General features: G+C 40.5%; 1 protein-coding gene across 3 annotated transcripts in view; it reads left to right on the top strand.

Annotated features, from left to right (window-relative positions):
• Positions 1 to 17,088, top strand: part of GRIA1 (glutamate ionotropic receptor AMPA type subunit 1) — a 162,043-nt gene that overhangs the window by 129,908 nt on the left and 15,047 nt on the right. For all 3 annotated transcript variants that reach the window (XR_014712800.1, XM_084637716.1, XM_084637715.1), the window contains exons 12-13: positions 8,652 to 8,850; positions 9,848 to 10,095. Coding sequence is in view for 2 of the 3 variants with exons in the window: in XM_084637716.1 (XP_084493842.1) it covers positions 8,652 to 8,850; positions 9,848 to 10,095 (447 nt within the window). In the remaining variant the exon portion in view is untranslated. The remainder of the gene's footprint in view (positions 1 to 8,651; positions 8,851 to 9,847; positions 10,096 to 17,088) is intronic.

Below are 17,088 nucleotides of genomic sequence, written 5' to 3'. Positions count from 1 at the left end.
AACAAAAGTTGCATTTGCTCCACAGGTGCCTAAGAGATTTTCTGTCACCATTTTTGCATAAATTCGTTCACTGACAAATATGTTAGTTGGCTAAATAAGCCTTTATTAGAAATGAATTTAACAGCAAATCTGGGAAATCCTCCCAAAACAGCCATCTCTTTAGAATCCTGGATTTGCATTTCTAATTAAAACGCTGTCAGTTTAAGTGCAATTCTCCAGAAGAAATCAGTTCTAAGAGGGGAAGGGGGGAGAATGGAGAAGCTACTCAAAAAATTTTCAAAGAGATTTATTTTGTATATTTCATGATGATCTTGTTAATCTTTTTTTTAGAAATGTATTCTGCTAGAGGATTGATGTTCTCTGTAATAAGCTGGCAAAGCACATCCAATTCCTGTTAGGTTCAGTTACCTTCTATGAGGGATAAGATCAAAGAGCAAATTTTCTGATCTGGGATTGCATTTTGTTTTGAGAAATGAGACATTAGCTGGATGCTTTTCTTTTTCCTGTGAAGAATCCATCAGTGCTAAAACTAGAACACAGAAAACCTTCACTCCATGAGAACTAAGGGGAATTGAAACCTCATCACTATCCGCAGTGGCTTGGTCATTCTGGGGCCAAACCATCTCACCTGTCAGGCAGGAGAGGAGAGGGGTTTTAAAAACAAGAGTTGAATGTTGGTCAGTGGGATTCATCCTGCAAGAGCAAGAGGAATTGTGGGCTTTAGAACTAAAGCACCATTGGCAGACTGCCCATGATACCTTAAGATATGGACAGCATTCTGCCTGCCTGGCAAAATCCTAAATTTTCACCTGACTGGGCACCATTTTTAATTATTAACTTTTACAGACAGGTGAAAATACAGGCCATTTACCAGACAGCCCAAAAGGACAGTAGGTGAATCTGCACTGGGACAGGTGGTGAATGAGGGTATGGGGGGAGAGGGAAGTCAATGCCAAGGAGGAGGCATGTTGTCTGTGTCCTAACCTTATGGCTGTTGTCCTGGCCTGTGACCCTGGCATTCCTCCCTGCTTCTCCTTTAAATCTCTGGCCAGTGGACGGTGGGCATGTTCATAAATACAATAACAAACACTGAATGGCACAAAAATGATGCTATTGAAAACAATGTTTTGGTGTCCAGGTATAGAAATTCTCAAGAAATACCCTGGGGCAGATACTCAAAGGCAGTGGTGACGGGAGACAGGGTGGCCAAGGAACTGGTTTCAGCTCTCCCAGTCCTCATGCATGTTAGATCTTCAGAGGAGGGCCTTTAACTTGCACTACTGGCATAAGCTCCTTGGCAGTGGTGGATGGGGCAGAGAGAAGCTCCACCCTGCTATGTACCATCCTATCCTTGGAACGTCCCTCACCCTTTTCACTCCATGCCAGGTGTGAGGGATATAGCTGGCACAACAACTAGGTCTCTACAAACGGAGAGCTCCTCTGCACAGGGAGAATGATCCTCCAGAAAAAAAATTATGGAACAGTTTTCTACTGAAAGATGTGCTTTAGTGGACACCTAAACATTCTGTGGGAACATGTTACTTCTGGCAGAGTTGTTCATGGGAAAAAATTGCAACAAATCATTACTGAAACAAAATGAGAAAGTCAAAATGAATTTCTCCTTTCACTTTGATAACACTGAAACATTTTGTTTCGATAAGGTAGAACAATTGGATATGACACTATCATTTCAATTCATTTAATTTAGACTGATAATATGAAAATTAATATTTTAATTTAACATCATATAGATTATCTTGCACACAATAGTTTACTGTAGTGTAAAATTCTAAACAAAATTAATTGAAATGATAAAGAAGAAATGAAACATTTTTACCTTATCAAAATGAAATGTTTCAATGGTCCCAAATTGAAATTTGTCAGAATATTCATTTCACAGGAAATTTCAGAATTTCCTGCTTTTCATTCCGATTTGGATTTTTTCCCCAAATGTCAAAACTTCCCACAGAATGAAAATCCCGGTTCCTGACCAGCTCTGATGCGGCACAAAGTGGAAATAGAAAACCAAAAAATTCAGCACTCAACTCCTACAGGAACATGGTACCTGGAGGACTTCAGTGTTATTCCATTGGAGAGATGGGCCTTGCTAGCTGGCAGTAATAAGGGTAATAGAAAATCAGCGGTGGGCAGAGGGCATGGGGTGATTATGGCCAGCCAGATAAAGTTGGAAGAAGAGCTTCAGGGGTCTCAATTTGGAATGTGTAGAAGAGAATTGCTCTGATGGCAGAGGAAGCAATGTAGCAAAACAAATCAAAACAAAACCCCATCTGGTTAATCTAGCTATGTCATCATTTCCCACATCCCAGAGTCAGCCAAACAAGCCTCTTGTTGCACTATTATCCTCTCCGCTTATTACTTGCAAGGATTTTATTCGGTTTAAAAAGGCTGCCGTTCCCAAGTATTAATACAGTCATCATTATGAATGAATACAAGAGTTAAATACACCGATCCAAATGTCAAGACCCAGAGCGTATCTTTGTGAGGGCTAAAGGATGTGGGCACAGAAATCTTTCCTTACTTCAATAGAGTGCTCAGTCACTAACAGCAGTTTCAGAACAGTGGAAAGCTGACAAACCCAACGTTATGCTTGGCATGGACTAGGAGACATGAGAATACTCAATGCAAGGGAATTCAAACCTCATATTGCCTATTAATATAAAGCAGTATAAAAACACACAATAGACTTTGTTGGGGCTTGACCTTCAGAGCAACTGGTTTAAAAAATGGGACTTGGTGTCCTAAGTCACTTAGGCACTTTTGAAACCTTTATCCATGGTGATAGCATGGCTGCCTCTTTTCGGTCTACAGATGCAACAGGGCAAGGGCTATAAAATATGTTACATAAGCTGCCGTTGTCTTCTCCGCCATTTCAATTTGGTAAGCAGTACCATTGTTCTTCTGAGCATGGGTTCAGAGTCTGGCTAGTCTATCTGTGTACCCCCAACAGTCCAGATTGAGAACCTTCTGCTTAACATATGTCACTAATATCGAATCGTAGAAATGCCCAGTAGGTTTATATCCAATCTTGTGATGTTTCGTCATGGACATTTCCCCTTCATTATTATTATTTACTTGTCCTGTGGTAGCGCCCATTCATGGGCCAGAATCCCATTGCGCTAGGTGCTGTACAAACACAAACCTAAAAGATAGCCCCCTGCCCCAAAGAGCTTGCAATCTGAGCCAATTCATTATTATGTACTCGCAGAGGCCTTGATTTAAGGTTTCTAACTCTAAGTTACATATCTAGCAATGGGGACAAAATGTTGCTTTTCAACTTTGTCTCTGATGAACCATTACATAACAAGGCATAATCATGTCTGAGATTTTTGTTGCTTCCACTTGTGATTAGGCACATTGCTATGACACTAGGATGAGTGGCTGTCTCCACTGGGTGTCATCTTCTGTGGGGAGCAGATGCAAATACCCCATTGTTATTTATTTATCCAGCTCATGACAGGTGCGTGATCTGGAAGCAAAAGCCATCTGCAGCTCTCAGTAGGCAACCTCTAAGTGATAAATGAATAAAGAATAAGGTAATGGTGTCTGCATTCTAAAGGCTGGGGTCCAGTTAACTGCAGCTGACAGGAATTAAACAAGTCACAAATGTATCCCAGCTTCATCAGGGAAGAAAAGCTGTATAATTGCAGCTGGAGGATGAATGTAATAATTAGCTGTGCAAGTGTTGCTTGCCAGGTTGAAGTGGCCGTCATCATCAGAAATTGTTGGATTTGGCGTTATCCAGCTACTCTTGTTTGGTGCCTCTTTTGCCTTTTGCAAATGCTTCCTTCCCCAAACACACATCATCTAGACTAATTAGGGAAACATTTGGGGTTATTTTTTGTTTCTTGCAGATCCAAAGGTGTGTTCACTGAACCCATCGACTCCTCTCCACACCCTCCACCATTTATTAAAAGTAACGTGTTGTGAACTCTGGTGAAAGGTGTTGAAGTGGACAGACCTGGAGACTGAGATCCTCTGCAGAAAGAATGTTGTGTTAGTTCACATTTCCCCACATCATTCCTTAACTCTGATTTAGAATGACCACCTCTTGGGGAGACACAAGGTGGGGGAGATAATATGTTTTATTGAACCATCTTCCGTTGGTGAGAGAGAGACATTTTCAAGCCACACAGAGCTCTTCTTCAGATCTGGAAAAGGTACTCCAAGCATCGGAGAGCTCTGTGTGGCTTGAAAGTTTTTCTCTCTCACTGACAGAAGTTGGTCCAATAAAACATATTACCTCACCAACCTGGTCTCTCTAATATCTTAGGACCGACAGAGCTATAACTACACTGCATACACCTCTATGGGAGGCAGTTCTGTCTCTGGGACCATCTAGTCATTGGCCATTTTGCTGAGATAGCCAACAACTCATCTGGGTCAAGGCAACTAACCTGTGTCACGCTGGGTTCTGAACAGCTGCAAGATGGTCACAATATAACAGTGTCCTACCTTCATGAAACCTGTCCTATATTAAAAATATGGGGTTCCTATTGCTTTGTAAGAGGTGATTTTTTTTTAAAGAAAAGAAACTATCACCTTTATGAACATCACTTCAGAGGTAGGTTATATGTACTAGATCAGGGAGCGGGATTCTACATGAGACTATACATGCCACTGCTTTGAAATTTTTCACCTCCAGCTCAGGTTTCAGGTGATAATGGTTTGCTGACATCACAGAAGCAGCATGCAATATACATGACTGGTTAAGCAAGCCTTAGGACTGAAGTAGCCAGGGGGGCTACAGATCAGCACTGAGATGCCATGGCAGAGGGGCTGGAAAGCCACTTGCCCAGTGTCTGGCTCAAGCCAATTCTACTTTCATAAGCAATCATTTCACTCTCAAATCTGGAAGAAGAAAAAACAATGTAAAGTCAACAGTTTGCTGTTTTGTCCCTGTTATTTACTGTGGCTATATTTCCTGCACACTGCTCTCTCTGCACTTTGTGAAAACGGCTCTGATTGCTCTTCCAGGAGTGTGAAGCTGAGAGTGTGTTTGATGCTTTGGCTTTTATTTCCCCAATATTAAAAATGTGTGGTCGCCCTTCTGCAAATTGCAAATGTATTCAGAAGAGTTTTGTTGCTGAGCAAATGTGGTCCCTGGTTTCCATTAAGTGGTGTCTGAGCTCAAAGAATGGCAATTTTGACCAAAGGGATTTCAGGTCAGATTGATATAAATGAGATGACATGATGTCTGAGAGAACAGCTACTCCCACATCCGCAAGAGATTTAAAGATAGCCTGGACAAAGCAGTAATATACAATATAAAGGAGCGGTGCAGGGAACAGACTACTTTATTTCACTCTTTTTCCATCTCTGATTTCTGCAATTAGTGAAGTGTGGGGTTTGTTTGTTTGTTTGTTTCCCTAGTTGGAGCAATGGAGTGTGGAGTTTTGTTTGCCAGTTGTTTGCCATTAGCCCACAATGACTTCTAGAAAGCACGGCAGCTGGATCCATTAACTCATGCAAACCCAGACACAGGATGGAATGGATGTTGACATGTGTCATCACCATGTCTGTCATTTAAAGGCTATATCTCCATTGCCATAGTCCAGGCCAGATTTCAGGGCAGTGACAGAGGATGTTAAAGAGACACACTGCAGAGAGAAAAGGTTGATGTCACAGGAGGGAGGCAAAAAGAAAAGGAGTACTTGTGGCACCTTAGAGACTAACCAATTTATTTGAGCATGAGCTTTCGTGAGCTACAGCTCACTTCATTGGATGCAGTGTTTCTGATAGGTAACCCCTTCCTTGCCAGCCTGGCTGCATAAAGTAACATTATGATTTCCTTCCTGCCTGAGATGTGTTTGGCTAAAAAGGAAAGAGCACAAGCAATCTGGGGAGGGAGCATCATTATTAAAATCCCTTTTAAAACAGAATCTTCCCTTTAAAATGATATTAAAATGTTTGACTGCAGTAAATTAATTCCTGCTTGAGCTATCTATCTGTCTGTCTCCAAATGCCTAGAATAATTTGGCAATCTGACTGGAGAGACAATGCAGTAGATTCATAGATTATAAAGCCAGAAAGGACGGTTATGATCGTTGAGTTTGACCTCCTGCATAACACAGGACAAAGAACCTCACATGCTGAACTCTGCATCAAGCCCATGACTTCTGTCTGAGCTATAGCATATTTTTAAGCAAGCTATCAGGTCTTGATTTACAGACTCCAAGTGATGGAGAATTTCCCTTGTCCCTTGGATGTATTAAAATGCATATTGTTCAGATGAGCCTAGTTTACCAAGCAATCCGGATCAATCTATATAACTGACATGTGCCATGACTATTTACCACTCCACCAATTTTCATATCATCTGTACATTTTACCAGAATGACTTTATGTGTTCTTCCAGATCACTGACAAAGATATTTAACAGCATTGGGCCAATGAGCTACGACCCTGAGGGTCTCCCATAGAAACATTCTCATTGGCTAATGATTTCCCATATACAGTTAATTTTTGTGATCTAATATTTAACCAGTTGTTAATCCATTTAGATATGTGCTACGCTGATTTTGTATAGTTTTTTTAATAGAAAGTCATGCAGAACTAAGTCAAATGCCTCACTGAAGTCTAATTATATTATGTTAATGCAGTTTTCTTTATCAACCAAACTTGTGATCTCAGACAAAAAAAAGATGTTTGTGTGACCAGACCTATTTTCCATAAAATCATGCTGGTTTTCATTAGTTATGGTACCATTCTTTAATTTGCTACTCATTGCATCCCATAGCAGCCTTTCCATGATTTTGCCCGAGATTTATGTCAGCATCTAGTTACCCATGTCATCTCATTTATCCCTTTTAAATATAGGTATGACATTAGCTTTTAGCCAGTGCTCTGGAACTTTCCTGCTGTTCCAAGATTTGTTAAAAATCAGCATTAATGTTTCAAAGGATGTCTCGGCCCATTCTTTTAATACTCTTACAAGTACTCAGACAGAATAATACAAATTATCCTGTTCTTCAGATTTAAAAATGTTTAATTTAATAGTTGCTGTTTAATTTCCTCCCTAGTTACTGATGGAAAATAAAGTATTTCATTATGACTATAAGATATGAATTACATCTTCCCATTTCTTTCCAAATGGGCTCAGTACAGGAATAACTGGGTGAAATGTAATAGCCTGTGATATACAGGAGGTCAGATTAGATTACCTGATGGTCCTTCTAGCCTTAAATTTCATGAACCTAGGAATCAAATACACAATAGAAACATTTATTAAATATTTCTGCCTTTTCTGCACATGACTGATCATTTTACCATCCTTATCTAGCATTGGATGTTATACCAATAAAATAAAAACCAGCAGGATCTTATTAAAGGGAAAAAGGCAAAATACCACATTTATTGTGAATACAGAAAGAATCATAGTAAGCAGTTAGTTATAGCTATAACATTCCATTCAATCTCATATTTATTCACACATTCATTCATACAAACACACACACACACAGGTTCTGCAAGGTTGTTATCATAGTTACCAGCCTTAGAGTTGCTCATGCCAAGCCACTGGCCAGGTGGCCTGGACATGAGGAGGGAGCAGGGCCTTGTCAGATGCTCATCTGATGCTCCTGGAAGTTGGTTTGCAGAATCAGACTCCAAAGTTCTCACTTTTTAGAGTCTATTTTTATAGGAATTTCTTCCTATGCCAGTCTATGGGAATTGCTTCATCATGCTGTTGCTGAATCAATCAGCAGATAGCACATTCCTGACAGCTCCAAGATGTTATCTTGTTCTTTGGTTCTCCCATTCTTGAGGCTGTTGGGTGGATTCCAGTCTGCCCTCTGGGCGGTCCTCTGGTTATTTCCACTTGACACCTTCTTCAGCTGATGGACACTGGATTCTTAGGCTGGCACCTCCCTGATCATTCAGTTATTATCCACACCAAGCATCCATCCACATACATCCTCTATCTCTATTTTAATCACAATTGTTAATACAACAAAAGGGCGGGGAGTCTCTGGGTGCTGTTTCTGTTGTTAGAGTATTGCTTTGAGTCTCTCTCTCTGTGAATTGCTTTGAGAACAGACTCTGTCTTAGAATGTACTAACACAGTTAGCAGCTTGCAAGTTTCACACATAGAGGGAGAGAAACAGTACCAAAAACCAAGAGACCTCTTAATTAGTAATACCCTGGAATTTAAACTCTGGGGAATCAAACTCATTTGTGATTTTAATACAGAACTTCTTTAATATGATCCAACATGGACATATATCATTGCTAGGATTTCACTTGTTCCTGATACATGTAAAGAATTCTGTCTGAGGTAAGTACTACCCTAACCAGGAATTTAAAGTTTCCTATTGTTTGTTGCTGTGTTCTGCTATTTTTTTCATCTGAATGAAAACTAAAGAAAATGTTACTGTGCAAACATTATTTTTCACCAGCAGTGATAGTTTTGTTTCACTCAAGCCTGTGTCTTGACACATATAGCAAGGAAATAGAGAGAGAAGCATTCTCCCATTTTGACACCGAGCTTCCCAGGAAACAGGTGTAAGAGCTGGCATTGCTCAGCAGTCGCTGATAGGGTGTTAAGCCCCATACCACACTTCTGGCCTATATCACCGAATTGTATCTTCTACTCCTTCATCCTGATTCCCCTCACCCTTCCCTTTTGTCTTTAGATCCCTCTCTGGCCGCATAGTTGGTGGTGTCTGGTGGTTTTTTACCTTGATCATCATCTCTTCCTACACGGCTAACCTGGCTGCCTTCCTGACAGTGGAGCGGATGGTGTCCCCCATAGAGAGTGCAGAAGACTTAGCCAAGCAGACAGAGATTGCCTACGGGACCCTGGAAGCTGGGTCAACTAAAGAATTTTTTAGGGTAAGAGAAAATGGTTAAGACTTTCATATACAAAACAAAAAGATCATGTCAGCCTTTGTGCCATTCCATGGAAACGACAGATCATGAAGTTTGCTGAGTACTGTAAATAACCTAGAAACATACAGTAATTATATGCTTCTGCACATTACTGAGTAATTATACTTAGCAGTTCCAAAAGTAATTACCCTATGACTTGCAACTCAAGTTTACAGAATAATAAATCTTTTGTTTGCCCTGTAATTAAATGGAACCACTTACCATATATAAATACGCTGCCATTATGTATGGCAGAAGCATACATAGCAGAGCCAGAAAAGATTATGTTGGCTATCCAGTCTACCTCCTTCATTTTGCTTCCTACAACATTCCCATTAATGTCTCCTCAAACATCTGCAGGGATGGAAACCTTACCACTTCCCTTGGGAGTCTGTTCTGCCATCCAATTGCTCTTATTGTTAAGCACATTTCCCTAACATCTAGTCTGAACATTAGCTTCTCATCCTTCCATCGTTGGCATCTAAATACTTTTCTTATTTCCAAGTATACTGGTGTACTCAAAGTACAGTATTTATAGGCTGTGATAATCCCTCCACTCCTTCCTGTGATTTCTCTTTTCTGGTAGAGGGTATGCTCTCCCTCCACACCAGGGACTCTGTGGAGAATTCTGCTTGCTGAAAATCCCACCTCCCATTGTTCCCTCTAGGGAGATATAGCCCCACGCTGCTCATGCCTAACAGACACAATCCAGCCCTGGGTGAATGACACTCATTACTAGATTGTTCTTACCCTGAAATTGCTTGAAGCAAATGACGCAGAGAGCTTGAGGGGTATTTGAGCTCTTTGACCTAAAGTCACTCATTAAACTATTTCTAACACAGCTGGCCTTCCTTACTAATACAAACCACAGGTACATGCTCAAGCTAACTCTGAGTCTCCCCTGGTACACAAGCCTCTGCTTCCAGGCTAATACATGCTGGGTTTGTGTTGCCCCATGCAGCGATCTAAAATCGCCGTGTTTGAGAAGATGTGGACGTACATGAAATCAGCAGAACCCTCCGTTTTTGTGAGGACCACAGAAGAGGGGATGATCCGGGTGAGGAAGTCAAAAGGGAAGTATGCCTACCTCCTGGAATCCACCATGAATGAGTATATAGAGCAGCGCAAGCCATGTGACACCATGAAGGTGGGAGGTAACTTGGATTCCAAAGGCTATGGCATTGCAACACCAAAGGGGTCTGCACTGAGGTAAGTAGCTTGGATTTGCTTTTCCTTGCCATGCAGCCCAATACATCAATGTGTCCACACAGTTCAATCTCCATTGCCATATTAATCATGAAAGCAGGGAGTGTAAATTCTCAGCATGAGGCCATTAAACTACATGACTCCTGCTCAACAGTGATGGGAGTGACTAATTCTTCAAACCCTGCATATGGAAATTGGCCTCCGACTGGCCCATTCATTATGAATGCAGCTGCACTCCTTAAGGGATTTTGCGGCATCGTAACCATTGATTAATAAAGCATTATTTTGAAGCGAGGCTCATCCTGTGGTGTGTGAAATGCCCATCTTTGCAATGTATGGGATGGCCCTGGTTTGGATCCATGCTTAGAGAGATTCTTGTGGTAACAGTATTTGTGTGTGTGTGTGTGTGTGTGTGTGTGTGTGAAAAGAAATGCTAACACATGAGGACAACATGAAAAATGAAGCGTTCTCATCCTTGCTAAAAACAACAATTAATTACAAGAGTTCAGTGCAGATGCTGAGTTTAGGGCTCTTGACATCTTCCAGGAGGTACAAGTCCAACATTTCTGAACCCAAAACAGTAATTGCCAAAGGCCTGTACTAAAACACCATCACAAATATTTTTGAAGGCTTTTTTTTAAAAAACCCTTAGAAGGCACAAAATCCAGATCTTTAGTACGGTTACAAATACAAAAGAATATGGGAAGAAGATTATTATGGAGGCAACATTTTCACACCTGAGTGCTTACAGTTTGCTACCTGAACCTATGCACGAAGATAAGTGCTTTTGTATCTTTAGCATGTAGGGAAAGAGGGGGTTGTTTTTGTTTTGTTTTGTTTGGGGATTTTGTTTTTAATTAAAGCGGTTTTTCTTCCTGCCTTTTTTAACATTAAGAAATTCAGGCCTTTTCTGCCCTGAAAGACTCTATGGACAGCTGGAGGTCTAGTAGGTTTATGACATCAGAAAACTTAAAAAAGGGAAAACGAAACCTCACTGAAGGAAGGTAGAAGTGATTGTCTTTTCATCAGACTGTTTAAAACACTTTTCAATTCATTTCATTAACACTTGGAAGGAAAGATGTCTTTGGCCTTGTCTGTATTGAGATTTAGCCATTGCTGGCCAGTATTTGGGGTGGCCGTGCTGAAGCAAACCTGCATGTAGAGGTAAGAAAAGCTGTGATTTGTACCATTTCAACTTATCCCACTTTCAAGCAGGGAGAAACCTGAACTGGTGCAAATCATGGCTTTCCGTGTATCTCCAGTTGGGGTTAGCACCAACGCAGCTATGCCAGTTGCTGGACTGTGATGGCTGAACGGGGGCTAATCTAAAGCATAGACAAGATCTTACTCATGGATTCAACCCTGTCCCCTCTTCAGTTAAGGACAGAGCCAGCTCCCAATCTACAGGTGTATGTCCTCCAATCAGTCTTCCATCAAAAATCAAGGAAGGACAAGACTTGACATTATCGCTATTTTTAAGGTAAAAAAGTCAAGCAAAAGAAAAACAATGTAGGAAAGCAATGTACAAAAGGATCAGTTAGAGAATAATTTTCACTTTCAAAACTCGGTGAGGCATTAAACACAATGGACCAGATCCTGAGGTGCCACTGACTTCAATAGGAGTTTTGCCTAAGTGAAAACTGAGTGAGGAGCTTGGGATCTGTCCTAATGGAAAGTAAAATAAGCTTCAAGTGATCAGAATGCCGCTGAGAGCTCCACCCTTTGTCAGAATAGAATGCAGAAGAACTAGAGGATAGAAAAGGATCTAAAAAGCCCGGTGGTCTGAAGCCCACCTGTGTCCCATCAAACTTCAGGATTTCACCTACTCAGGTGCAGCATGAGCAGCTTCCTTATTCTTTTATTGGCCTTGCAACTTATATATTGGGATGCCACTTTCTTTCCAAAATGCTATGAATCCTAATACCATCTACAGTAATTGTCACAAAATCCTACCCTCCTGCCTGCAGTCTGAAAAATTGCACCCTTGTTTGGGTCACGCTTTCGGTTAAAGTTCCATTTATAAAGGGTTTTTAAATGATCACGAGGTGTTTATAAGCATGTCGCAGACATGTGTGTCACATCTATGTGTTGTGGATGGTTACAAGCATCTCAGAGAATGAGTTAAAGATGGTGATAAGACCTGGAGATAAGCAATCTATTGCCCTATGGGACTCCATTGCAATTGATTAATCATTTACTAAAGCATCTATTGATCAGTATATAACCCTTTATAAATGGAGGCTTAATAGTGACGGATACTTGTTCACTGACTATAAACTAATGTGGAGAATTTTAAACTGGGGTCCTAGGTCACTAGCACCCTGCAAACCATTTTCTAGTGAAGATCTGGTTGGTTTTACTGGGCCTGATCCCACTGACATCAAGGGGCACTCAATCAGGGCCATGGTTTCCAGCTTTAAAAATGCATTAAATACTTTCCATGTCAGCAAGTGCTGTAGCTGCCCCCAGAGATGTGGCTAGTTTGTGAATGGAGAGCAGGTGGTCCTTAAGACAATCTTTCTATTCAAATGTTGTCCAGGCTATGAAATTCTTTGGGTCTCTCCATACTAATGTGCATGCACTATCAGAGCTTCAGGGCTTTTGCCAGCATACTCTCGCCAATATTTATTTTCCATCTTGCAAATATGGAAATTAAGAGGCAGGACTAATGTGCAAAAAACAGTCTGTCCTGCAATGTTCAGGATGTAAGGAAGCCATTAGCAATGCTTTTAACAACAACAACAACAAATAATCCACCAGCAAAACTACAAGAGGGGAATGCAAAAGAATCAGCTCAATCCAGCTAATCCATATATCTCTTTGCTGGGCAGGAGAATACAACATTTCTGCTGTTTCTTTTTTGCATCATAACCTCTGTTAACGGCATGTGGAACCAATTCCCAAACCAGTCTAACAGCAAAGGAGGAATGCTTGATTTTCCGTTTGACCTGTTGGTGTTTCTTTGAAACAGGTGCTGTCATTTTCTGTCCCATTATGTTTGTTTTGTTTCACTGTTGTTTTATTTGTCAAGCTTTTGGTATTTTCTTTACAGTCATCATATGATGTGTGTCTTCACCATAGGGCCCTGCACACAAAAGAGTGCACTGAACAAGGTGACACTCAGTCACCCGGGGAACAAATCCAAATCACTGGCTGAGGGAGTTTAGGGGCCCTGATCTTGTTTCCTTTCAAGTCAACAGGAGTTTCACCATTGGCTTCAATGGGAGCAGGATCAGTTTCACAAGAAGGAAGTTTTCTTGCTTTTTCCTGAGACGCTATGGGCATATCATGTATGCTATCAATAATTAAAGCAGTTTATTTGTCATGGCAAAAAATGAGAAAAGTCATTTTAGTTTAACCCAAAAAAAGAAAATTCATAATACATGTAAGTGGGGCTACTATTGCCAGTTTGCATTAATAACTTAAAAACATATAAAAGTAGCAACCACATGTAGGATATACAAACCACTGCCACTGTGTTCTGTTTGATAAAGGATGTTATACATTCCTAAAGACATGGGGCCTGAGTCATCACTAGATTATGCCAACATCTTTATACAAAGTAAAGCTCATTGGTACAGAAAGACATTTTAATACACTGCAAAGAGTGTATTTGGACTGATATCAGCTTAAACTATTTAATAATATTTAACCAGTGGTTAAAATCATTTAAAAGCTTAGGTCATTCACCCGTACTCCACTACACTGGATATACACAGAGACATAGTTGTAAACATTCATTAGGGGTAAAAGGAGGATTTGCTTACCAGCCAGTCCCCAGTATGAGAAATGAGGATCTCCAACTTTATATTTACACATCAACCATCGGTTCTGGCTTGCATCATAGTCCACATTTCTCCTAAGTTTGAAAGCACTTGAGTCAGTATGTTTGGTAAGATCTAAATTCTCTCCATAATAATGTTTTGATCACTTATGAAATCCTAGCTATCAGGCTTTGTAGTCCTTTTTTCTTTCATCCAAAGTTGATTCCTTCACTTTATGTCTTTTGAGAGCTAGGTGATTGAATTTTAGATCAGATTTAATCTTTTCCTTCTTTATTTCTGCATGGAAGCCATAAGAGAACAGATAAAATATCCTTTTTCAGTGGCAAAAGTGATATTGAGAGCCTGCTCCTTCTCCCACTGAAGTTAGCAGGAATTTTGACCTTGACTTTAATGGGAGCAGGGTTGGAAACCTCAACAAACAACCTTCATCCTATAGCACATGCACAGCTCCCTCCCCATCCATCAGCTCAGTGTCAGATATGTCGGGCTGCCAGGAGTTAGTGGAAGAGAGCTCCCTTCCCCAACTCCCCCAGATTAACCTGGCTTTGGACATCATTCAGTATCGAATGGGTAAATCTGGTGCTTTGGGGAACAAAACAATAATGCAAAGCCAAATTGTCCAAAATCGGTTAAAGTCAATGAAATAACACCCACAATATGAGTCTCTAATTCGCATTTTAAAAAGAAACAGCAATGTATTAGGGAGGGAGAAATAGGACTGCTCTTGTTTTGCAATTGGCTTCCTGGTCTTTCAGCAAAGTTCTCCAGAGGCGCTATAAACTTGTGTGTCAGCTTTTCCAAATCCCATAAACTAATAAAAATGTTCCCTGTCAAAAATACACCTAAAATGACACATTTCAGAGAAAATAAGTAGCAGGCAGCTAAATCTTTCCTCAAGGACCCTGTCACTGTGAAATATCAGAGGCTTCCTATACTCCTTGTGAACTGGAGAGAGAACCAATTACTTTAAAAGAAATCTCTTAGGAAAAAATTAATAAAATGTATAACACATGGCACAAAATATCATCAGAGTGATTTTTACATTCAGAGGCTCTACAGAGGATTTACTGTGTTAATATCATATGCCTGTATAGGAATTACATACTCTTTCAGATCATCCATTAGCTACATCTTCTGCAAATTGTTCATCAGAGATTGCTGTGCTAATTAACTTCCATTCTGCTTTAGAAGACAGAAATAATCATGTGTGTTACTAGATTATTCATTACTTTTACATACAACTTACCATGTATAGTCACTGTCACTGCATTTAACTCATAACTTAGGGTAGATTTACCCTGCAAAAACAAAAAAGATGTGTTTTTAACTTTAATTCAGGTTAAAAGAGCAATGAAAACTTGGCAATTTAGCTTTTAACTCAGCTTACCAGCTTGAGTTCAACCCCAGGCTGCCCTTTAGGCTTTAGCCGAGTTGCTGTGTCTTCACACCTGCTATTTTAACCTGAATTAACTATCCTGAGTTAAGAACACACCTTGGGTTTTTCTGGGTTTTTTTGTGCAGTGTAGATATGCCCTAATTTACACAAGTAGAGTGAATCACCAGACACCTTTCCCCAGAGAGCCCAGATATTTTACTGGCTTTTCAGCATTTGCTGTATGGAGTCCGTCAGAGTAAAAAAACTAAAATGATACAAAATTACCATGGCACACATTAAATGGATTCAAAACTGGCTAACTGATAAGTCTCAAACTGTAACTGTAAACCGGGAGTTGCCATCAAGCAGGTCTGTTTCCAGTGCGTCTCACAGGGATCTGTTCTTGGTCCTATGCTGTTTAACATTTCATCGGTGACCTGGAAGAAAACATAAAATCATCACTGATCAAGTTTTCAGATGCCACAAAAATTGGAGGAGTTGTAAATAATGAAAAGGTCAGGTCACTGATTCAGAGTGATCTGGATCACGTGGTAAAATGAGCACAAGCAAACAATATGCATTTTAATACGGCTAAATGTAAATGTATCCATTTAGGAACAAAGAATGCAGGCCATGCTTTCAGGATCGGGGACTCTGTCCTGGGAAGCAGTGACTCTGAAAAAGATTTGGGGTTCATGTTGGAAAATCTGCTCCCAATGTGACCCTGTGGCCAAAAGAGCTGATGCGATCCTGGGATGCATAAACAGGGGAATCTCAAGTAGGAGCAGAGAGGTTATTTTACGCCTGTATTTGGCACTGGAGTGACCGCTGCTGGAATAATGCATCCAGTTCTGGTGTCCACAATTCAAGAAGGATGTTGATAAATTGCAGAGGGTTCAGAGCAGTGCCATGAGAATGGTCAAAGAATTAGAAAATATGCCTGATAGTGACAGAGTCAAGGACTCAATCTATTTAGCTCAACAAAGAGATGGGTAAGGGTGACTTCATATCAGTTTATCAGTACCAACAAGGAGAACAAATATTTAATAATGAGCTCTTCAGTCTAGCAGACAAAGGTCTAACACAATCCAATGGCTGGAAGCTTAAGCTAGGCAAATTCAGACTGGAAATAAGGTATAATTTTTTAATAGCGAAGGTAATTAACCATTGGAACAATTTACCAAGGATCATGGCGGAGTCTCCATCACTGACCATTTTTAAATCAAGACTAGATGTTTTTCTAAAAGATCTGCTCTAGGAATTATTTTGGGGAAGTTCTATAGCCTGAGGAATCTATGAATCTATAAGGCTATTTATTGTTTGAGGGGTCAACACTCCATCTCTTCCAAGCTCTGTAAAGCCTTCTCATGATTGTTTCTCACTTTGCCTGTCCTTTTTCCTATATCTGATGTGAGATCTACACCGTGTTGTGTCTGACAACCAGTTCCCAAACACAAACTTTGCTCATCAGTGAAATCTTCGCAACCTATGGCTGCACTCACCAAGCCAAATTATGCCCTCAGATGCTTACCCCTGAAGTCAGCAAGTGTCGTGTGAACGCATCTGAGGGCAGAATATGGCATGGTGCGTGATTGGCATGCTACTCAAGACTTCAAACCCAGATTGCTCTTCCAGGTGAACTAAAGGAAAGCACCTACCCACCAGCCAGACCAGTAGGATCTATGCCAAGGTTTTCTCCATCGGCTGGGAGATGCTTGTACAAGACATTATATATATATTATAAATGGGGAACACACCAAGGATACCATTGAGCATACACTACCATTCATAGCCCACTGAAACAACCAAAAGTGAGAAGGGAAAGGCTCTGGAAAG

This window comes from Lepidochelys olivacea (genome assembly GCF_965140295.1).
Source record: "Lepidochelys olivacea isolate rLepOli2 genome assembly, chromosome: 8".
Classification (NCBI taxonomy): domain Eukaryota; kingdom Metazoa; phylum Chordata; order Testudines; family Cheloniidae; genus Lepidochelys; species Lepidochelys olivacea.
This window is presented reverse-complemented; position numbering and strand designations above follow the sequence as displayed.